Below are 23203 nucleotides of genomic sequence, written 5' to 3' on the forward strand. Positions count from 1 at the left end.
GAGCAAAGAGCTCAAAGACATAAGGCATGAAGCAGCCCCCTTAGAAGTGACAAATGAGGAGGTGGGAGAGGTGGGGGCGGTGGAGATTAACTCAGCACAACACCATTATCCAAGAGGCTGGGTTCTATAGCCTCTCTCTGTAATATTGAAATAAAAAAGCATGGTAATAAACTTTTTCTTGGTTTTATACTTTCCTGGCAACCAGCTGGGAGCTGCTGACATCATCCTGACATCATCCTCGTGGCATAGCCCTACACAAATCCAAAGTGAAGCCCCCAAGACAGTTGAATGGTGCCTTGTTCACCTCCTTCTGGGAGCTCCTACAGCCATGCAAGTGCCAAACATCTTGCTCTGTTTTCCTTTGGACCACATCAGCAAGGCCGAGAGCAGGCTCTTATTGTCTGCGTAGCCCATGACCCCCATACACACCCCAAGAGAGGTCACTTCGGTGCTGCTAACTAACACAGCAGTTTGATTTCACCCCTGGAGGCACACTCCATTGTCTCTCAGGACAGACAGATGCCAACAACAACTTATGTCAACTCCCTGTGTTGAGAGAAAGGAGTGAACAAGGCGCTGGGTTTTTATCCTTTTTACCAGGCCGAATGTTTTCACTTGTTGTTTTTTTGTGCAGAAAAGAAAAAAATGCAGTGCAGCTGGATGATGAAGGTGGCAGGACATTCCTGCGAGTCCTCATTCACCTTATTATGCATGACTACCCTCCTTTGCTTTCTGGAGCCCTGCAGCTGTTGTTTAAACACTTCAGCCAACGAGCAGAAGTTTTGCAAGCCTTTAAACAGGTAGAGCAACCAATTAAAGCTATTTCTTTACATATTTTTCAGTTGCTAGTGATGTATGTCAGTAAGTCTACCTCCTATAGAATTTAGCCAGAACATTTATGCCGTGCCTGTGTCTGTGTTGATGGAAGACTTGAAGACTTGTCTGATGCTGCTTTTCAGGAGAGAGAACCCTCCCTGACCCACTTACTGCAGTGTTTTAACTGGGCTGTACCAGAGGCATACAGCGTGCAAAGTTTTTCCCTCTTCCAAGCTTGTACAAGTAGGAAAGAAGATTCTTTTTTGGTGTTTGACAGTTGCTGCATAATGACCTTCTACCTTCCATTAAAATGGTGCTATGCTTATTAGCTGCAGTTCTCTGTTAAGTGACAGCTGAGTGGTTGGCATGTTTTGTGGCAGGAAAAGGACCTAATTGGGAAACTAATGAACTTGCTCCAGCAAAAGATGGGAGATGATTATTCAGGAGTAAGAGATACCCAAGGCTGTGTGTGCCAGGATGCTATGTAAATGCAGAAAAGCATCAGAAAAATAATGAATGACCTGCAGTGTTCACCTACCTAAAAAAACTCAGATTGTTTTTTAAAGCAACTTTCTTGCCTTTCTGTTTGCAAAGATTGTTCTTTAAAATGTGGGACAAAGCTTGAGGAAATTTCACATAACAATTTCAAACAGTAGTAAGAGGCTTCATTACCTTGTATAGGTTCTTTCTCCATCCAAATTTAGCAAAAAAGAGAATTGGTTTTTTATAGCAAAAAAACTGCAGAATAGATTCTGCAAAATAAGAGCAACAATACAAGCGTTGTTTATCTGCATAATTTAGGCCAATTGAAGACATGGCATCTGATGTGATAGGAATATAGGAGGCTGCTTTCACTGAGTCAGCCCATTGGTTCAGCTGGCTTGGTATTGCCTATTCTGAGCCGGTGGGGTTCTCCTGGATTTCAGACAGGGAACATTCCCAGCCCTGCCTGGATACAGTAAGGGTTGAACTTGGGATGTTCTGCATGCATGTCAGATGCTCTACCACTAAGTTATAGTCTTTTCCCAGTGTCATAGTATTTAACTTACCCTGGTGCAGAATTTTTCTTAAAAACCAAAATAATGAAGTCATCCATAAATTATGTAACAGAATTCTGAATCTGCATTGTTGGGAAGAAATGGGCACCAACCTGCAAAGGTGTAGCTAGCTGAGATTTCTGTTCGTTTGCATGTTTATATAGAAAAACATGCAAATCCTTAAATAGCAAGAGTCCTCTGCAGTAGAGGAATATTTGCTGATGTTAGGTGTTATCTTTTTGTACTGCTTTATACGAGCCTTGTGACAGTGTTTATAGAGTTAATGTAGGGGAAACTGACAACTTCAGTTTCATTCAATGTCTTCATTAATAATCTTTGCAAGCATGTAGCCTTGTAACCAATTTTACAGATGTTGATAAATTGAGAAATCATAATGAAAACCTTTTAAAGAAAGATGTTCTAGACATCTTGTCAGAAAATGAACAAATTGTAAGTCATTTTAGGAACCCCCCCCCATATTATTGCATTATGAAGGAAATAATCCCTGATGTTCAAAAAGGGATCTGTATGCCTTCTTGCAAAATTAGTTGAATTAGGAGAAAATGACAATTTCCCCCATATTAAAAAGAAAAAGGAGGTGTTACAGCTAAAATCTGGGTGCGAGGCTGCTCTGCCACCCAGCTCATCGGACTAAGTCCGTGGGTCCCTGTGGAGGAAAATGAGCTCAGCCGTAGACAGGAGCAAACTGCAGAAGATCCAAGTTTATTGCGCAACAGGTTCAAGGCGAGATTGAACAGCGAGAAAGGGGTGACATGAACTTTTGAAACTCCCTCCATGTCCCAGAATACAGTGCAAAAATACATCCCAGTTACATCACGAATACATTAAGGAAAGGTTGGGTTACACAGATTACATCATGAATACATTAAGGAGAGGTAGGGTTACACAGGATTAACATATGGAGGAGGGAGGGGGAATATGCAGAGCTGGAGATATGCACAGAAAACACTTCCTGAGTACGGGGGATGAGAAGACAATGGTCCCAAATATGCATAGTCTGCCACCTGATATTGCCTGGAGGAAAGGCTGATCAGAGCGATTTGACAGGATTAGGGTCTTAACACCTTGCTTGAGGGATTTTGGAGGACAGGGGAGGTGTGATGGAGTCCTAGAGAAATTGAGCAAATTGGCACGTTGATTTTCTATGAATTTTATAGATTTTAGTCCCTTTTGACATTGACAATTGGAAATAAATTGATATATTGCAGCGAAGAAGAAGGTGAAGAAGACATGCCCCCCCTTCCGTATCAGAGGTTACCATTTTTTCTAATTTGATTAATTTTGCAGAGGCGCATCCAAAGAATTCACACACATTAATGTGTTTTCCCCCTTAAATAACTTACATTTTGTTAATTTCTTACTAGATGCCTGAAATGTCTCTTTTCAAATGTTTTCATATTACCGTAACTTCCCAATTCTGTTTCAAGTTTATCATTTTTCTTATCACTGTTCAGATTTGGAGTTCATAATTTCAGTGATTGCCACATTTTCTTTCATCAGTTAAAATGATATATTACCTTGGTGTTCCAATGATGTAAAGTCCACATTCAGTATCTTTATTTTTGAACTGGTTTGTTCATACATGTTAATCACCAGGCAACTAAAGCATTAAGTGGCAATTTGCATGCGTAAGTGAGGCATCGTACATCAAATGAGATGAGAAGGAACTTTCATATCTTCACCAAAAGAGTGATTCTCCATTGAATTAGTTCATACATTTAGCTGCAAGTTGTCAATTGTTGAGTAATCAGTTGATGCAGAAATAAGTGATGTGTATCAATGGGTGAACCATATGATTTCTCTTGCTTTTATGTATAAAAATATTCTTTGGCTTGCTAATGTGATCTGTTGAAGGGTAAAAAAAAATCAATGGGCCTTATAAAAAGTCAAATCAAGGAGTTGATTGCAACTATAGTACAAAATGCAGCTCTGATGACATCTTTTTTAAAAAAAACGTAGTGAAACTTTTGTGAAATTTTGGGATTTACAGGTTCAGTTGCTGGTGTCTAATCAAGATGTGGATAACTACAAGCAAATTAAAGCTGATCTTGACCAGCTAAGGCTTACTGTAGAAAAATCTGAACTTTGGGTTGAAAAGAACAGCAGTTATGAAAGCGGAGAGCTGGGCGAAAGTCAGGCAAAAGGAAGCGATGAGCCCATTGAGGTGGGTGTTCTTGTTTTGATCCCTACACATTTCACTTTTATTTATTTAGAATATTTATATGCCACCATTCAATAAAAGGTTCTCAAGCTGGTTTACACAGTAAAACTGGGCAACAGTTAAAATGTTCCTAAAACACATTTCACCAGAGTTTTGTTTTATGTTTGCATTCTGTAGACTTCACTGGTAAGAAGCTGCTTCAGCCCATCTGCACCACCACAGGGATAGCCTAACTTCTGTTGTCTTTGCTCTGATAACCTCTAGGTTGGATTACACCATGTGTTCTATGTGGGGCTGCTTGCCCCACATGGTGCAGAAGCTTCAGCTGCTGCAGCCAGGTTACTTGCCAGGGCAAGACAGTTTGGGCAAGACAGTTTGGGCGATCCTGGCCTGACTGCACTGGCTGCCAGTTAGTTTCTTGGCACAATTCAAAGTGCTGGTTTTGACATATAAAGCCTTAGGCCTGCAATACTTCAAGGACCACCTTTCCCCATATGAACTGACCCAGACCCTGTGATCAGCATCAGGTGAAAACATTCCTCTTCTTCCAGGCCTTTGGCTGATTAAACATTGCTGAGGGAACAGTGAGCATTAACGTCTCTCCCAAGCACTCTTGCTGACTTGCTGGGCCTTCATTGGCCTCATGAGAATAGAAGAATAGAAGCCCCTGCACCTGTATTACTGAGACCAGATCCAGGTGGCACAAGATGTTAACATCCAGTAGTGCTGGAACTTCTCTTCACCACACCCAGGTCCTATCAATTGTTAGGGGAGGCTATTGACTCCAACTCCCATTAGCCACAAACACTCAGCATGGCCAACAGAGAGGATGGAAGCTGTAGTGTAGCAGCAGCTGGAGGGCAGGGCTTTTTACAGCCAGAACTGGCTAGAACTTAGTTTCGGCACCTCTCGGTTGGGTGCCATGTGAGGAATTTATGATCTTCAGATCATAAAAGCACACTTTTGCTTCGTGTGCCAGCTCCCTAAAATCAGCCGAGTAATCAGCATTGTGCAGCTGCTTCAAAACATATCAGAGATCAAGTTTCCCACAGAAAGCAATAAAACACTCATGAAAGCAGTAAAGATCAGTCAAGTAATTAGTTTATTTGGCAGGCATTAAAATGCCTTACTGTTCCTATTTTCAAGCATCTACTACAGCTGCTATGCTTGAAGTCCTAGCTTTGCTTCCTGTAAGGATATCAGCGGGTTACTCAAGAGCAATCAGGGAAATGCCTCCCTGGTCGGCTGTAAAGCTTTGTTATTGGTGCCAAAAACCCTTCACCATGCAGAGCGCCACTATTCCGTGGCTCACTCATTCACTGGCAGAATCTGTGAGTGGGCGGTCCTTAAACATTCCCCAACAGAGTAGTTTATTGACACCCAATCTGCGCTTTCCCTCTCGGCGCGGAAGCTTACTGTGCAGGGAGGACGTGGGTAAGGGAGGACCTCTCTCCTCCCCGCTTTGCTCAGGCAAGGTGTCCTGGCACCGCTTCGCCTCCTCTCAGCCCTGAAGTTCCTCTCCGCTGAGGAGGTGCTGTATGATTGATCCCAACAAATTTGCCCGTGGCACATTGAACAGGGGGCAAGTGAACATGATGTGCTGGAGCGACTCCGGCGTCTCCTTATCACATTCGCACGTGGCGGGGGCTTGGCCCTTTGAGAATCTATGTCTCAGGACGTTGGAGGGAAAAACGTTGAACCTCGCTTTGGTGAAGGCCAGTCTATGGGCAACAGTCGAAAGGGAGGAGAGGTATGATGGAACGCAGTAAGTTAAAGTGATACCAATGTTCTGGGGCGAACAAACACCTCCCCCCAGCATATAGTTTCGCTGTAGATCGATGTCATCCAGTCTTTGGCGGATCAGTCTTTGGGCAGTAATTAGGTCTAGTTTTAGGGAATCTAAAGGAGAGATTCCGTAACTCAGGAGTTTGGCATGAATTCTACTAGTCCAAAGGCTAGAGAATTCATCTCGCCATAAGCATTGGACAAGGTAGTGGTTTGGTAATCTATGCCACAATGATAACCAATAATTGAAGACTTGCTTCCACAAACAAGTTTCTAAGGATGCGATCTTCAGTTCTAGTCGCATGGCTGCGTTGCTTACGCACAGGGGGAGCTTTAGGAGCCGACACAGGAATTGATTTTGCAGTGTCTCAAGAGGAGCAAGATCTGTCATCACGGCCCAAAGCGGGGCAGCATAGGCAAGCACGGCAACCACTTTTGCCTTGAACACCTTTAGGGCCGAGGGAACATGCAAGGGCTGAGGAGGTGCTGCTTCCCACGAACTTTGGGGGCTCTCTGTAATCCACCCGGCTTTTCCCCTCTCACCCCTGAGCCGATGGCAGTTCCCTGACACTTACAACTGCAAAACTTCCTTCCTACATCTTGCAGGCTAGGGAGATAATACAGAACTGAACAACAGCTCTCTGTCTCCTGTAGGAACTGTGCGTGTTCAGAAAATGATTCCCATAGAATGTGTCCATCTGTAGAAAACATTCCAGCACTTCGCTGCTTCTTAAATCTTCTTTCTATTTCTGGAAATGAAAGAATACACTCTCACTCACTCAACCCAACACACCATTGCCATTCTAAGAGAATGAGGGAGGTGTTTGTGGTGGGTTCTGTCACCTCTTTTTCTAGAAAAACAACACTGCTGGCAATGTCTTTTTCTAAAGATACAGGTACTGGTACTCAGCATGAAGTTGTTTTGGTGCCACACTTTTTAACAAAAAAAAGAGAGGTGCTGGTACTGCGTGGTAGTAGTAATTAACAATTTATAATTTATACCCCCCCCCCATCTGGCTGGGTATTAAAAAGCACAATAAAATATCAAACATTAAAAACTTCCCTAAACAGGGCTGCCTTCAGATGTTGTTTATTTCCTTGGCATCTGATAGGACAGTGTTCCACAGGGCGGGCACCACTACCAAGGTCCTCTGCCTGGTTACCTGTAACCTCACTTCTTGCAGGGAGGGAACCAGCAGAAGAGGTCCTTGGAGGAGGACCTCAGTGTCTGGGCTGAACGATGGGGGTGGAGATCCTCCTTCAGGTATACTGGGCATGAATGTTTCCACTATTCCCTTTCTTAACATGCAAATAGTTTCTTATGACTTCGTGTTAATGGTTTATTCATATTGTTACTTTAACTTCCCTTCTGAGAATTGCTAGATGTTGTAGGGTGACTGTTTTTATATTTACAACTCTTGTTAGATAACAGCTGAAATACAGAGTTCATTGTCCTCAGTGTCCAGGCTGAAGAAAGGGGGTGGAGATGCTCCTTCGGGTATACTGGGCCGAAGCGGTTTAGGGCTTTAAAGGTCAGCACCAACACTTTGAATTGTGCTCAGAAACATACTGGGAGCCAAACTAGGTCTTTCAGGACTGGTGTTATGTGGTCTCGGTGGCCACTCCCAGTCACCAGTCTAGCTGCCGCATTCTGGATTAATTGTAGTTTCTGGGTCACCTTCAAAGGTAGAGCACATTGCAGTAGTCCAAGTGGGAGATAACCAGAGCATGGACCACTCTGGTAAGACAGTCTGTGGGCAGGGAGGGTCTCAACTTGCATACCAGATTGACCTGCGCCTCCATGGACAGCTGCGAGTCCAAAGTGACTTACTCAGTCATAAATCTCATGGGGTGACCTTGAGGTGAGCCACAGCCTCTTAACCTACCTCACAGGGTCTTTTTAGGGATTAACTGAGGGGGGGGGTCAGCCATGTACTCGTTGGAGAAAAAGGCGGGAAATAAATGCAATAAACAATCTCTTCTGTAGGGGCAAGATGGAGATGTTGGTTGCCAACCTGGCATCCAGAGATCTCCATGTGGTCACGATTGGACCCGTGCCAGACACAAAACACGCCTGGCACCTAACACCTATTGTGCCCTAAGCTACCCAGGGCAGACACAGGGTAGCTACCCATAAACCCAACACTTTAAAACTAGAAGGAAGAGGTGAGTTGGGTTGTCATATGCCTAGAATTTCCCAGACACAGCCGGTATTCAGCCCCCTTAAGGAGCGTATGAGTGGCAGTTGCTAAAATGTCTGAGGAAATCTGGACGTACGGCAGGCCATGTTGGGAGTGCAGATTAATAATAATAATAATAATAATTTATTATTTATACCCCGCCCATCTGGCTGGGCCTCCCCAGCCACTCTGGGCGGCTTCCATAAAAACCAAAAAATACAGTAAAATATCACACGTTAAAAACTTCCCTGAACAGGGCTGCCTTAAGATGTCTTCTGAATGTCAGGTAGTTGTTTAAAAAAGCTCAACAACTTTTGTGGATGGATTCACACTTTTGTGTCCAGATTTTCATGGCAACCCTTGAGGTGAGTAACCTCTACAGCGCTGACCTTTGTGAAACAGAGCATGCTGTTATGCTGGGCTGAAGGAGAGAAGGAACAACTCAATCTCTCTGCAAGAGAATGCTGTATAGAGCTAGCATGCCAAGTTTGGGGGCAGTATGTTTCTTTTACAAAGAGAATAAGCAACTGTTTTCAGTTGGTATGGATGTAAATATTCCCAGCAGAATGCAAATAGTTTCTGGTCCCTTCCCTAGAAGGATATGATGAGGGAGTGTCTATCACATGACATAAGGCTCGAAGATATGCAGCTGAATGTCACAACTCTGTTGATGGTGTGATTATCTTTCTATAACTGCATCTCTGGAATACCCTTTGGTACCCTTTGTGCACCACTGTCTTCCATGTTCCACATTCCATGGAGGAACGTGTAGCTATGCTCCAAAGAATTAGAGAGCTGGAGCTCTTCTTGGAAGCAACAGAGGACACCGTCTCCACCAAGGAGAAGACAGGGGACTCCCCTGAGAAGGAGGCTAGTTCACCAACACAGGAGCCAGATATATGGAGAAACGTGACTCAAAGACGTAGGAGGCCCAGGGTTCGCTCTGATTGTTTAGAAATACACAATCGCTTTGAGGTCCTCTCCCCTAGTATGGAAGACGAAGAGCAGACTCCATTTGAGGATCTCTCCCTCATTACAGTAGATCAGGTATATGAAGACGAGCAGCAAAGTCAATCCTCAGGGAATGTGCAGGCGACCTTGGAATGGACAGCTCACGGAAGAACCCCGACCAGACCTAAGAGGAGGCGTGTAGTGGTGATAGGGGATTCCCTACTGAGGGGAACAGAAGGAGTGATCTGTGGGCCTGACAAGATGTCTCGGGAAGTGTGCTGTCTCCCCGGGGCTAAGATACAAGATGTAACTGAACGACTGCAAGGAATCATAAAACCCACTGACAAATACCCCTTCCTCTTGGTTCATGTGGGAACCAATGACACTGCAAGCAATAACCTCCAGAAGATCAAAAGAGACTACGAGGCTCTGGGCAGGAAATTGAAGCAATTAAATGCACAAATTGTCATCTCATCTGTCCTCCCAGTTGAACAATGTGGCCCAGGGAGAGAGGGAAAAATAGTGGAAGTGAACAGCTGGCTTCGCAAATGGTGTAAACAGGAACGGTTTGGATTCTTAGATCACGGACTGCAGTTTCTTGAAGATGGAATTCTGGCAAGTGATGGGCTGCACTTCACAACGGTTGGGAGGAATATTTTTGCCAAAAACCTCATAAAACTCATCAGGAGGGCTTTAAACTGACTAATGTGGGGGAGGGAGACAGTGCTCCTGAAGGTAGGAGTCTATCAGTTGATGAAGATGATCATCCAAATGTCATAGACCAAATGGAGCAAACAGCACACAGACCTAGTGGTGGGAGGAAAAAATCCTTAAATAAGAGACACGGGGGAATGATTAATGGACTTCAATGTCTGTACACTAATGCGCAAAGCATGGGAAATAAAAAAGATGAGCTTGAGCTCTTGGTACAGCCAACTAAATATGACATAATAGGCATCACTGAAACCTGGTGGGATAAGTCCCACGATTGGAATGTAATAATGGAGGGATACAATCTATTTTAGAGAAACAGAGCAGACAAGAAAGGAGGAGGAGTGGCGTTATATGTCAGGGATGTGTATACCTGTGAAGAGATCCAAAATTTAGAACCTCAAAGCCAAAGTGAGAGCATTTGGGTCAAAATTAAGGGAGAGAAGAATAACAGTGACCTCATTGTGGGAGTTTATGGTAGATCCCCAAGCCAAACAGAGGACATAGATGATGCCTTCCTGGAACAGATGGCCAAGCATGCAAAAGGAAGGGAGATAGTAGTAATGGGGGACTTCAATTACCCGGATATTTGTTGGATGTCAAACTCAGCCAAGAGCATAAGGTCAAACAGATTCCTCACTGGCCTTGCAGACAACTTCATTGTCCAGAAAGTGGGAGAAGCAACAAGAGGAACAGCCATTTTAGATCTGGTCCTAACCAATGTTGATGACCTGGTTAATGGGGTAGAAGTGGAAGGATCATTAGGCACGAGTGATCATGCTCTTCTGAAGTTTACTATACAGCGGAAAGGAGCAGCCAAGCATACTAGGACTCAATTTATTGACTTTAAGAAAGCCGACTTCATAAAACTTAGGGAAGTGCTGGGTGAGATCCCATGTACAGTAATACTAAAAGGAAAGGGAGTTCATGATGGCTGGGAGTTTGTTAAGAGGGAGATAGTAAAAGCACAACTTCAGGCAATACCAATGAGACGGAAACATGGAAGGTGCGTAAAGAAGCCAGGAGGCTATCTAAAAAACTTTTAACTGAGTTAAGATTAAAAAAGGATGTGTACAAAAAATGGAAAAGGGGGGAAACCACCAAAGAGGAATTCAAACAAATAGCCAGCACGTGCAGACACAAAGTCAAAAAAGCTAAAGCACAGAATGAACTCAGGCTTGCTAGAGAGGTTAAAAGCAACAAAAAAGGCTTTTATGGGTATGTTCGTAGCAAAAGGAAGAAGAGAAGAAGAGAAGAGGAGGTTAAGGGGTGATATGATAGCCATGTTCAAATATATAAAAGGATGTCACATAGAGGAGGGAGAAAGGTTGGTTTCTGCTGCTCCAGAGAAGCGGACACGGAGCAATGGATCCAAACTACTAGAAAGAAGATTCCACCTAAACATTAGGAAGAACTTCCTGACAGTAAGAGCTGTTCGACAGTGGAATTTGCTGCCAAGGAGTGTGGTGGACTCTCCTTCTTTGGAGGTCTTTAAGCAGAGGAGTGCTCTGATGGTGTTTCCTGTTTGGCAGGGGGTTGGACTCGATGGCCCTTGTGGTCTCTTCCAACTCTATGATTCTATGATTCAAAGAAACAGTGGGGTCACTCAGAGGAGAAGATGGTGAAATGCAAACAGGGGACACAGAAAGGGCTGAACTCCTCAATGCCTTCTTTGCCTCAGTCTTCTCCGATAAAGAAAACAATGCCCGACCTGAAGAATTTGGAGCAAATGATTCAGCAGAGGAAACACAGCACAGAATAACTAAGGAGATAGTACAAGAATACTTGGCTAGTTTAGATGTATTCAAGTCTCCAGGGCCAGATGAACTGCATCCAAGAGTATTAAAAGAACTGGCAGATGTGATCTCAGCACCACTGGCAGTCATCTTTGAGAATTCCTGGAGAACAGGCGAAGTCCCGGCAGACTGGAGGAGGGCAAATGTTGTCCCTATTTTCAAAAAGGGGAAAAGAGAGGACCCAAATAATTACCGCCCAGTCAGTCTGACATCAATACCAGGGAAGATTCTGGAGCAGATCATTAAGCAAACAGTCTGTGAGCACCTAGAAAGGAATGCTGTGATCACCAATAGTCAGCATGGATTTCTGAAAAATAAGTCATGTCAGACTAACCTGATCTCGTCTTTTGACAGAATTACAAGCCTGGTAGATGAAGGGAACGCAGTGGATGTAGCCTACCTTGATTTCAGCAAGGCATTTGACAAGGTGCCCCATGATATTCTTGTAAAGAAGCTGGTAAAATGCGGTCTTGACTATGCTACCACTCAGTGGATTTGTAACTGGCTGACTGACCGAACCCAAAGGGTGCTCATCAATGGTTCCTCTTCATCCTGGAGAAGAGTGACTAGTGGGGTGCCACAGGGTTCTGTCTTGGGCCCGGTCTTATTCAACATCATTATCAACGACTTGGATGATGGACTCAAGGGCGTCCTGATCAAATTTGCAGATGACACCAAACTGGGAGGGGTGGCTAACACCCCAGAGGACAGGATCACACTTCAAAATGACCTTGGCAAATTAGAGCAGTGTTCCCTAACCTTGGGCCTCAAGCTGTTTTTGGACTACAATTCCCATCATCCTTGACCACTGGTCTTGCTAGCGAGGGATGATGGGAGTTGTAGTCCAAAAACAGCTGGAGGCCCAAGGTTAGGGAACACTGAATTAGAGAACTGGGCCAAAACAAACAAGATGAATTTTAACAGGGAGAAATGTAAAGTATTGCACTTGGGCAAAAAAAATGAGAGGCACAAATACAAGATGGGTGACACCTGGCTTGAGAGCAGTACATGTGAAAAGGATCTAGGAGTCTTGGTTGACCACAAACTTGACATGAGCCAACAGTGTGACGCGGCAGCTAAAAAAGCCCATGCAATTCTGGGCTGCATCAATAGGAGTATAGCATCTAGATCAAGGGAAGTAATAGTGCCAATGTATTCTGCTCTGGTCAGACCTCACCTGGAGTACTGTGTCCAGTTCTGGGCACCACAGTTCAAGAAGGACACTGACAAACTGGAACGTGTCCAGAGGAGGGCAACCAAAATGGTCAAAGGCCTGGAAACGATGCCTTATGAGGAATGGCTAAGGGAGCTGGGCATGTTTAGCCTGGAGAAGAGGAGGTTAAGGGGTGATATGATAGCCATGTTCAAATATATAAAAGGATGTCACATAGAGGAGGGAGAAAGGTTGTTTTCTGCTGCTCCAGAGAAGCGGACACGGAGCAATGGATCCAAACTACAAGAAAGAAGATTCCACCTAAACATTAGGAAGAACTTCCTGACAGTAAGAGCTGTTCGACAGTGGAATTTGCTGCCAAGGAGTGTGGTGGACTCTCCTTCTTTGGAGGTCTTTAAGCAGAGGCTTGACAACCATATGTCAGGAGTGCTCTGATGGTGTTTCCTGCTTGGCAGGGGGTTGGACTCGATGGCCCTTTTGGTCTCTTCCAACTCTATGATTCTATGATTCTATGTGCACCAATGTCTTTTTCTGTATTTCTGCTCCAACTGACTAGAATGATTATTTTCTTAGCCTTCCTTCTTTCCTTCCTTCCGCAAACCTTGGGTTCCTTCTTACATGCGTGTTAGGTTCCAATATTATTGACACTTATCACCTGACTTTCCTATTAGAGGGAGAGATACTTTGTGCTAAATACTGTATAATGGCTACTGTAACTGTATGGGATTTCAGGGAGAAATGCCAGATTTCAGACAATACAGTGGTACCTTGGGTTAAGAACTTAATTCGTTCTGGAGGTCTGTTCTTAACCTGAAACTGTTCTTAACCTGAAGCACCACTTTAGCTAATGGGGCCTCCTGCTGCCACTGTGCTGCCGCTGCATGATTTCCGTTCTCATCCTGAAGCAAAGTTCTTAACCCAAGGTACTATTTCTGGGTTAGCGGAGTCTGTAACCTGAAGTGTCTGTAACCTGAAGTGTATGTAACCCGAGGTATCACTGTATAAAGATCAAAGGCTACTGAAAAGCTGTACCTCCTCTTTCCTAGCAAAAAGGGGAAGTTTGATTCAGTGCATGTTAGAAATTCACCTCTTCCCTGCTCTGACATCCCCAGAGGGATTTCCTTCTTCTGACCTTTTCCCTCCACCTGTCTTTCATTGGGTCTCTAGTCTCATATATGTAAACCTGAGGGCAGGGCATGTATATTTTGAGTTATATGCAATGCTTAGTTGCTATGAACACTCTGCAAATAATAACACAAATTCTAAAACTAATCCAAATACTAACAAGAAATAACAAAAATTGAAGAGACATTTTATAGTGTGTATATTATCAATATCAATTTTCATACAGTTATCATACCTTCTTTGTGCTGGACACCTTAGCATTTTAGGCTGTGATCCTGTGCCTATTTATCTTGGTACTAAGCTCTGTTGAACTCAGTGGGATTTACTTCTGAATTCTGTACTTTAATTCTCTAGCTCACCTTGGGTTAATATTTGCCCACTGTTAGTGGAAGATTGTTTTACATGGTTTCCATGCATGTTGGTACTGCACTTCAAGATTTTGGAGTTAAATTTTTCCCTCCCTCCCTATCTTTTTAATTATAGGAGTCAAATATTTTAAGTCCAGTCCAGGATGGGAGTAAGAAACCTCAGATTGACAGTAACAAGAGCAACAACTACAATATTGTTATGGAGGTATGTTGATAAAATGCTTCAAAATATCAATTAGGTAGCAACTCACTATGGTAGCAACACATATTTCCCCTGGCTTTGTATTTATGTACAGTACATGTTATCTTTTATCACCAGATTCTGATCCGCTTAAGCAAACTGTGCATCCAGAATAAAAAATGTCGTCATCAGCAGCAGCGCTTGCTTAAAAATATGGGCGCTCACAGTGTGGTGTTGGATCTTCTGCAGATACCCTATGAGAAGGTAATTAATGTTTATGCCAAGTTGAAGAGCCTTTTTTAACCCAAGGGCCACAATAGCTCATAGGCAATCTTCTGGGGACCACATGCCAATGGAGGGGCAGGGCCAGAGGTAGTTGGGGTGGAGCAACGAATGTGACAGTCACCTTTGTACAGCAGGAGACAGGGCGAGCCAGCAGTAAAACACACCATCAAGTTGAAGTTAACTATTAGCAAAAAGACAATCTGCACAGACTTGGTGGAGTGTCAGAGAAAGCAACTCATCTCTCGTAGGTCTTGCCCCCATGAAGTTGTTGCTGAGACCTTCCCACAGCTGCCTAAGTCATGACTAGCATTCCCCATTGTTTTCTTTTTTTTAAAAAAATAATTTTTTATTGAAGTTTCCACAGATTTTTGACACATCAACCAAGCACAATAACAAACAAAAAAGAAAAAAGACATTATAAAAGATATAAACAATAAACACGTATAAATTCAATTTACACTTTCTTGTAGCTTACTTTCCCGACTTCCTCATACCTTCCCTTTCTGTATTCTAATTTCTGATAAAATTATCAGCAAATCCTTCCCTTACTTTTACCTTAATTTCAATATTATTTATTTTCTTTAAATTATCCCATACCGCTATTAACCTCTTATTTTATAATCCAGCGTCGTTCTAACATTCCTTAATTTTACAGTATTTCTTTAAATAGTCCTTAAATTTTCTCCAATCTTCTTACGCCGTTTCTCTTCCCTGGTTTCGGATTCTGCTCGTCATCTCTGCCAGTCCCATATAGTCTATCACCTTCATCTGCCATTCTTCCACGGTGGGTAGGTCTTGCGTCTTCCAGTACTTTGCGATGAGTATTCTTGCTGCTGTTGTAGCATACATAAAAAATGTTCTATCCTTCTTTAACACCAATTGGCCAACTATGCCCAGGAGGAAGGCCTCTGGTTTCTTAGGGAAAGTGTACTTAAGTACCTTTTTCAATTCATTATAGATCATTTCCCAGAAAGCCTTAATCCTTGGGCACGTCCACCAAAGGTGAAAGAATGTTCCTTCAGTTTCTTTACATTTCCAGCATTTATTATCGGGCAAATGGTAAATTTTTGCAAGCTTGACTGGGGTCATGTACCACCTATAAATCATTTTCATAATGTTCTCTCTCAGGGCATTACATGCCGTGAATTTCATACCGGTGGTCGATAACCTTTCCCAGTCAGCAAACAAAATATTATGACCAATGTCCTGTGCCCACTTAATCATTGCAGATTTAACCGTTTCGTCTTGTGTATTCCATTCCAACAGCAAGCTATACATTCTTGCCAAATTCTTAGTACTGGGTTCTAACAGTTCAGTCTCTAATTTCGATTTTTCCACCTGGAAGCCAATTTTCCTGTCCATTTTAAAAACTTCCGTTATTTGATAATAATGAAGCCAGTCTCTCACTTTCCCTTTTAATTTCTCAAAACTTTGCAATTTCAATCTGTCACCTTCTTCTTCCAAAATTTATCCATATCTCGGCCATTTGGCCTCCATGTTAAGTTTTTTTGAGGCCTTTGCCTCCATTGGCGACAACCACCTTGGAGTTTTACTTTCCAGTAAATCTTTGTATCTAGTCCAGACATTGTATAATGCTTTCCTGACAATATGATTTTTAAAACCTTTATGAGCTTTTACCTTGTCGTACCATAAATATGCATGCCACCCAAAAATATTGTTGAATCCTTCTAGGTCCAAAATGTCAGTGTTCTCAAGAAGTAGCCAATCTTTCAACCAGCAGAAAGCTGCTGCTTCATAATAAAGTTTAAAGTCTGGCAGGGCAAATCCGCCCCTTTCTTTTATATCAGTTAATATCTTAAATTTTATTCTCGGCTTCTTGCCCTGCCAGACAAATTTAGAAATATCCTTCTGCCACTTCTTGAAACAATCCATCTTGTCCAATATTTGCAATGTTTGAAACAAAAACAACATTCTAGGCAACACATTCATCTTTATAACAGCAATTCAACCCAACAAGGAAAGCTTCATATTTGACCAAATTTCTAAATCTTTTTTGACTTCAATCCAAGATTTCTCATAGTTATCTTTAAATAAATTCACATTTTTTGATGTCATATTTATCCCCAAATATTTCACTTTCTTAACCACAGTTAACCCTGTCTCATTCTGAAACCTTTCTTTTTCAAATGTTGTTAAATTTTTCTCCAATACTTTCGTTTTTGATTTATTCAATTTAAATCCTGCTACCTGACCAAACTCTTGAATTAATTCTAAAACTCTTTTTGTACTAGATTCGGGCTCTTGTAATGTAATTGTTTTCATTGGGACCTAAGATGAGTTATCTTAGTCTGGATACAGCTGTGGGCATTTAAACTAGAACTGAGACATTTTAAGGCAACTGTGTGACTACACTTGCAGGAGCAAAATAAAGATTTCCCTGGCTGCTTAGTCATTTGGAGATGTGTTCTTTTATAACTTTTTATTGATTATTAACAAAACAATCTTATAAACGGTTCTTAAATATCATTCCTCAGAGTCACTTCTTTCAGATCCCTTCTGAGCTCTGCTTCTCCGTGACCAGCCACCCTCAAAATGGCGAAGGCGCCCTTCCCTTCGCTTTCCTGCTCTTTTTCCTACCCTCCTGGCTAGAGCTGGCCTGTATCTCCCCTCCTCCCAATCTGAGCTAGAACTGAACCCTTGCCTTTCCTGGGAACAGCCGGTCCCCCCCTCTTGTTCCTCTTGCTCCCTTCTATTAGATTCACTGCTCTCCCTCCCCCCTTGGGGAATGCTTTCTCCCTCTGATAAACTGAAAACTTCTAACTCTTCCCTGACACATCGTCTGTATTTCTGATCATAACGTCCTTTCTACAGATCAGTTAGGCTGTTATCTGATTCTAAAGAAATCAGGAACCAAAAATCAATTCATCAAATTTACACATGAATAAAACAATAGTTTTAAAGAAAAAGCACACTCCTTAAAACACACACACGCATTGTGTGATGATGTATAGTTATGTCACTGTAGGCACCATGTTATTGGGAATATTTCCTCCCCTGTGGATCACTCTAATAAATCAGTTAAATAATTTTAATCAGTTTCAGTTGGTTAAGTGTTACCACTTTAATGATAATTGATATATTCATTCTAGAGTGCCTGAAATGATCCCTCATATCAATGCCTCATTTATTAGTTAATTTTGTAGGAGTTGTGTTTTAAGTTTCACCAAAAGTATAAACCTGCCCCCTGCAAACCAAATAACTTGTGCAGAGACTTCTTAGCAGTGGCCCTGTTGGCCTGGTCTTGTCCCTGGTCTTGTCCCACAAGAAGCCTAGTAGAAGCAGACAGACATGTCCCCCTTCCCCACACCCCAGACTTTGTTGGCATCCATCCTCCTGTCTTGGGAGACAGTGGAGGAGTGCGCTTTTGGGGGTGAAGTCAAATTGTTGGAAGGTTGCAGCACCTGCTGTGGCTATCGAGATAAATATGGGAGAGACATGCTTTGTTACAGGTGGGGCAGATGAAGGCGTCCATTTGTGCTGTTGCAGATGCACCAGGGTGTTTCTTCTCTCTGCGCCTCCTCCTAGTGGTCATTCCTCCTCTGATCACTGCTATGGATGCAAAACCTGTCTCTAGGCACTATTAACTTACTTTATTTTAAATTTCTTTGTAAAAATAATTACAGACTGAAAACTTGTATGAAATATCAAGGTGGTGTACAACAATTTAATACACAAAACAATGCAATCACAAAATGACTGGCCTGTCTTAAGAAAATTTAAACAACCGAATGGGCCTGTTTTAGCATAAAAAGGTTTTTAAGGGCCACCTGAAAGTTAGTTAGGATTCCTGCTGAATCTCTGCTGGAAAAGTATTAACTGTTTGCTTTTTAGATTTATTTTTTATTTATAGTTTTTAAAGTTTTTAAAGCTTTTTAAACCTGCCCAGGAGGACTCCCCTGAGTGAGTGCCTGAGGGCCCTTCTCTTGGCACTTACCACCTGGCCCAGGGCGGGGCCTGACAGGCCTCACTAGGACAGTGTTTCCCAACCTTGGGCCTCCAGCTGTTTTTGGACTACAACTCCCATCATCCCTAGCTAGCAAGACCAGTGGACAGTGTTACTGCAGCAGGGGCACAGAGTGTTTTTAAAAAATTTCTTTTGGATTTTTTGTATGTGGCAGGTGGGGGTGGGATGGATGTTTGGTTGGGTTTGGGGAATTTTTTTATTTATTTTGATGTTTTTGTAATTTTTACATTTTTTTGATTTTATTGTTTTATTGGTTTTGTTTGTTTGTATAAGTTGTTATTTTGTTCTTAGGGGGAGAGGTCAGGGCTGCCGGGGAGTGGGCCCCAGCCCACAAAATGGCTGGGGCATGTTCCACAGGGGGGGATGCACTGGGACAACCGATCTCAGTGATCACGGGTAGGAGGAGGAGTTACGCTAAGACCAGACCATGTCATTACAGAGGAGGCAGGTTTAGTCGTTGTCTGAGGACTATTCCTGCCTCCGGGTCTGGTCCTGACCGGATGGATACTAGAATCAGCAAGGGATACCCACATGACCTGAAGGTGCTGCTGTGCAATGCCAGGTCAATGATTCATAAGACCACTGCCATCCATGACTTGATCATGGATGGAGGACTTGACCTGGCATGTGTAACAGAGACTTGGTTGGATGAAGCAGATGGGCCTGTCCTTGCCGCTGCTTGTCCACCAGGTTTCTCTTGCGCACAGCAACCCAGGTCATGTGGGCAGGGAGGGGGGGGTTGCAGTGATTTTTAGAAAGTCATTAGTTTGCACCAGGCGTCCTATTGGTAAGACCCAGTTTTCTGAGTGCATGTTCTGGAAGTTGGGCAATAGGGGCATTACAGGGACTCTGGGTGGATCCAACATGGCGGCGAAGGTAGTTTCCGGGTAATTTCGCTTACCCTTATCAAAGTTTTAAGTGGTTTTAAGCGGTTTTTATCCTCCCTTGTTTTTATCCGTGAGTTTTAATGATCTGCTGGCTGTGCTGGCTGTCTTTTAGTATCTTTTAGTATCCCGCTACTTGTTTTATCTTTGTTTTCTTTTTATCTGGGTTGCTCCGACGCCCAGACTTGCTGCCACGGCTGCCGCCGCCTCCCTAACTGGGAGAGATAAGTGAAAGGTTCTCCTGGGCATAAATCCTCTGCCCTGTCGACCAGCTCTTTCCTTTAGCTTTTAGTTTATTGCATACTATGAAGTGAATTTTGCCCGACTGCTGGAACCGAGCTTTCTCGAAAACCCTAGGAACAAGGAAGAGGGGAAGGAAGAGGCTTGAACTGACTGCCTTACTGTGAGTAATTTTATGGCACCACTCTCCTGGAAGTGGTAGCATTCTTGTGAGGAAGACTAAAGGATTTAAGGAGCTCCCCAGCACAGTGCCCACGACAGTTCTCCTGCAAAATTGATTTATGGGTCATGGAAAACGTCCAAGAGACTCTGACGAGGCATTATCCTCTCCGAGGCCTAAGCAATTAAGAAAGGGTTCATCTAAAGGAGGGAGAGGCCCCGAGGAATGTACCTACTCAATAGCAACTCAAAATCGTTTCGATCCTCTAACTGCACTTCAAACAACATCAGAAGATGAGGCCCCTGAGACGTTACAAATTGGAAACGCTAATGGTAACACAAATGGGGATGGTCCCTATCCGAAGGAGGAGTTGGTAGCTGAATCGGACTGCACAGGATGCGAGCAACTCCATCTAATAATTAGAACTCTAAACTGTATATTTAAGAGAATTGACGGCCTATCCCTTCAGCTGCATAGCCTTCAGCAAAAACTGGATGACCTGCCGGCACAGACAGCCCAAGATGGGGCAGTAGATGTTCCATTGCGCCGGCAGAAAGCTCCACCAAACACTGATCGTATGAAGAACTGCAAATACAATCCCAACCCCGCACTGAATCGCCAATCCCTGATTCTACATCCAAGGAAGATTTCCTTAACCTTCCGGGAAAGGGACCTAAGTTGGACAACGCTACATGGGACTAAAGAGCACCTCAGATGGCTTCTAAAACTCGAGGCATCACAAATAGATCTTTGTGCTGTGCTTCCCTTAGTCCTCCAGAACAGATATCAGAGAATGATGCTGGCTTTCCACTCTGCAAAAATCCCCTCTCTTATTATTAAGCAAAAAGTTTTTTTGAATAATCTTGGTATTTTTCCAACGAGAGTTTTCATGGATTCAAAAATTAGACCCCTCCTATCAGAGGGATTAACCAAGGAGATGGTACAACCCTCCCGCCCTGAACCACAAAAGAGGGCTGAGCTGTACACCCCATGTCTGGGCCAGTCTCATAGTACCCCCACTCCTACAACTAAACACTACGAGTGTGCCAGTAACTCTTTGACACCCCAGGAGGAAAGAGAGCTTATCGCCTCCTTTGGAGAGTTACCAGCGATGGAGCAACAAGAAATTATAAATAGACTGGATTTACTTAAACTTCAGCTCCTAAGGATCGCCTGCAACGGAGTTCCTACGAATGATACCCACTCTAATTTAGCAGTGCCATGCCCAATGGAGGTGGAAACAACAATTCCCCAATACCCAGCATATAAGGTGCCTTCTGCAGTGGATGGGAAGGTCCCACTGCTGGATGCAGACTCTTCTCCTCCCCTTCACGCTGGTAACTCATCCCTGCTTTTAATAGACTTATCTGTTCCCTCCGTGAATAACCAATCCAAGAATGGAACTCAGGATAACACCCCCCTGGATAAATCGTTGTCCCTTCACCCCTCCATGCCGGACTTGGAATCAACATACATCGAAGACCATCCACGTCTTGAGACGGCAGTGGCCACCTCAGGCCAGGCTTCTCCACCAAAAATCCAACAATCATGTGAGGAAGACGCCACAATGCCGAGAGTCACCACAGAGTGGACTGAAGACCCAGCAGGACATATAAACCAAATGATCACAAGTGGATCGGTTAGATCCCCAAAGATCACAAGTGGTCTTCTCTAACTCTTTAATTTTTTCCAAAATTTTATCTTTCCTTTCATTTTGTTTCCTTTTCTTTACCGTGTTCTGTTGTATCAGGAACCCCCTCATCACGGCCTTACTTGCGTCCCAGATAGTTCTTTTTTCCACTGTGGTGTTCATATTGATCTCAAAATAATCCTTTAAGGCTTTTTGGGCCTTCTTGGTAATCTCCTGATCTCTAAACAGGCCATCATTCATCTTCCATCTGAAGGAACCGGTTGGAGTCAATGTCATGTCCATTCTCAATGCATTATGGTCGGAGCATGTCTTTGGGCAGATTTCCACCTTTCTGATCTTAGGTGCCAGTCCTCTAGTTATCCATATTTGGTCGATTCTTGTCCAAGTCAGTTGGGCTTCAGAGAAAAATGTTCCTTCCCTTCCCAGGGGGTTTCTCACTCTCCAGATGTCAATCCAGTCCATATTGTCTGTCATTTCAAAAAAGGTCTTTGGTAGTCTCCCATCTTTGGAAATATTTTGATTCTGTGACTTATCCATGTTGGTTGATACAACTCCATTCATATCTCCCATCATAATGATGTTGTTGTAGTCCAGATAATCCAGCATAGTCTCATGTAACTTCTTGTAAAATTCCGATTTTCCTTCATTTGGAGCATAAATTCCTAATATCAGAATTTTTTCTCCTTGATATTGTATTTCTATCGCCAAAATTCTTCCATGCTCATCTTTAAACAGAAATTTAGGTGAAAGGCTCTCTTTTGCATAAATTACCACGCCTCTCTTTTTTACTGTGTCCGAAGATATGAATTCCTGACCAAGTCTTTTATTTATTAACACTTTTCTGTGGAGCCTAATCACATGTGTTTCCTGTAAACAAATAATGTCCAAATGTTCCTTTTTTAAAATGTGAAAGATTTTTTTCCTTTTTCCTGGAATGTTGCAGCCATTTATGTTCCAGCTCAAAAGTTGCAGAGACATCCTGAATAAATCTGGTTAATCTTGCTGTGGAGGTACCTTATTCTCGGATTTTTGAGGATCCGGGGGTGCAGGGTCCCCCGGAGGTTCAGGCCCTGGGGGTAATCCAAGTCCTTTGTGAAGATCTTCTCCGTGTGCCGCCAAAAATTTGTCTCTGTCCACCGGCGTTCTAATTTTGGTCTTCCTCCCCCTGAAAGTAAACGATAGACCTTGGGGGAACTCCCACCTGAAGATGATTGAGTTGCTCCTTAGCAATTTTACTAATTCCGAGTAATCTGATCTAAGATCCAACAGCTGTTTAGGAATATCCTTATAAATTTCAATTCTTTTGTCCAAAATATCCAGTGACTTTCCGTAGTGCAGGCCTAGAATCTTGTCCCTTTCCTCCTTTGATCTCAATATTATCAAGCAGTCTCTGGGCTTCTCCTTCTTTATAAGTCTTCCAAGCCTAAATGCAGATAGTATTTTAAAGTCTTTTTCTTCTAAGTTCCAAAACTTGGAAAATTCTTTGGTAAGGAACTCAGTTAAGTTACCTTCTTCCACTTCTGGTATTGAGCGTATCCTTAAGTTGGCCTCCCTGTTCCGAAGTTCTGTCATAGAGAAGTAGATCTGGTGTTCTCCTACTTGTTTGCTGAGTGGTCTTACTTCTTTTTCGAGCTGTCCCAGTCTTTGGCTAGTGTCCTCAGCCAATTTCCGGTTTTCACCTACAGCCTCCTT

The 23203-nt window shown here is 43.1% G+C and overlaps 1 protein-coding gene across 6 annotated transcripts in view; it reads left to right on the forward strand.

Moving 5' to 3' along the window:
• Positions 1–23203, forward strand: part of ITPR2 (inositol 1,4,5-trisphosphate receptor type 2) — a 313187-nt gene that overhangs the window by 91584 nt on the left and 198400 nt on the right. For all 6 annotated transcript variants that reach the window (XM_081927580.1, XM_081927582.1, XM_081927583.1 and 3 more), the window contains 4 exons: positions 635–800; positions 3865–4038; positions 14241–14330; positions 14445–14570. In XM_081927580.1, the coding sequence (XP_081783706.1) occupies positions 635–800; positions 3865–4038; positions 14241–14330; positions 14445–14570 (556 nt within the window). The remainder of the gene's footprint in view (positions 1–634; positions 801–3864; positions 4039–14240; positions 14331–14444; positions 14571–23203) is intronic.

The sequence above is a fragment of the Podarcis melisellensis genome, assembly GCF_964234715.1.
Source record: "Podarcis melisellensis genome assembly, chromosome: 10".
In the NCBI taxonomy this organism is placed as follows: Eukaryota; Metazoa; Chordata; class Lepidosauria; order Squamata; family Lacertidae; genus Podarcis; species Podarcis melisellensis.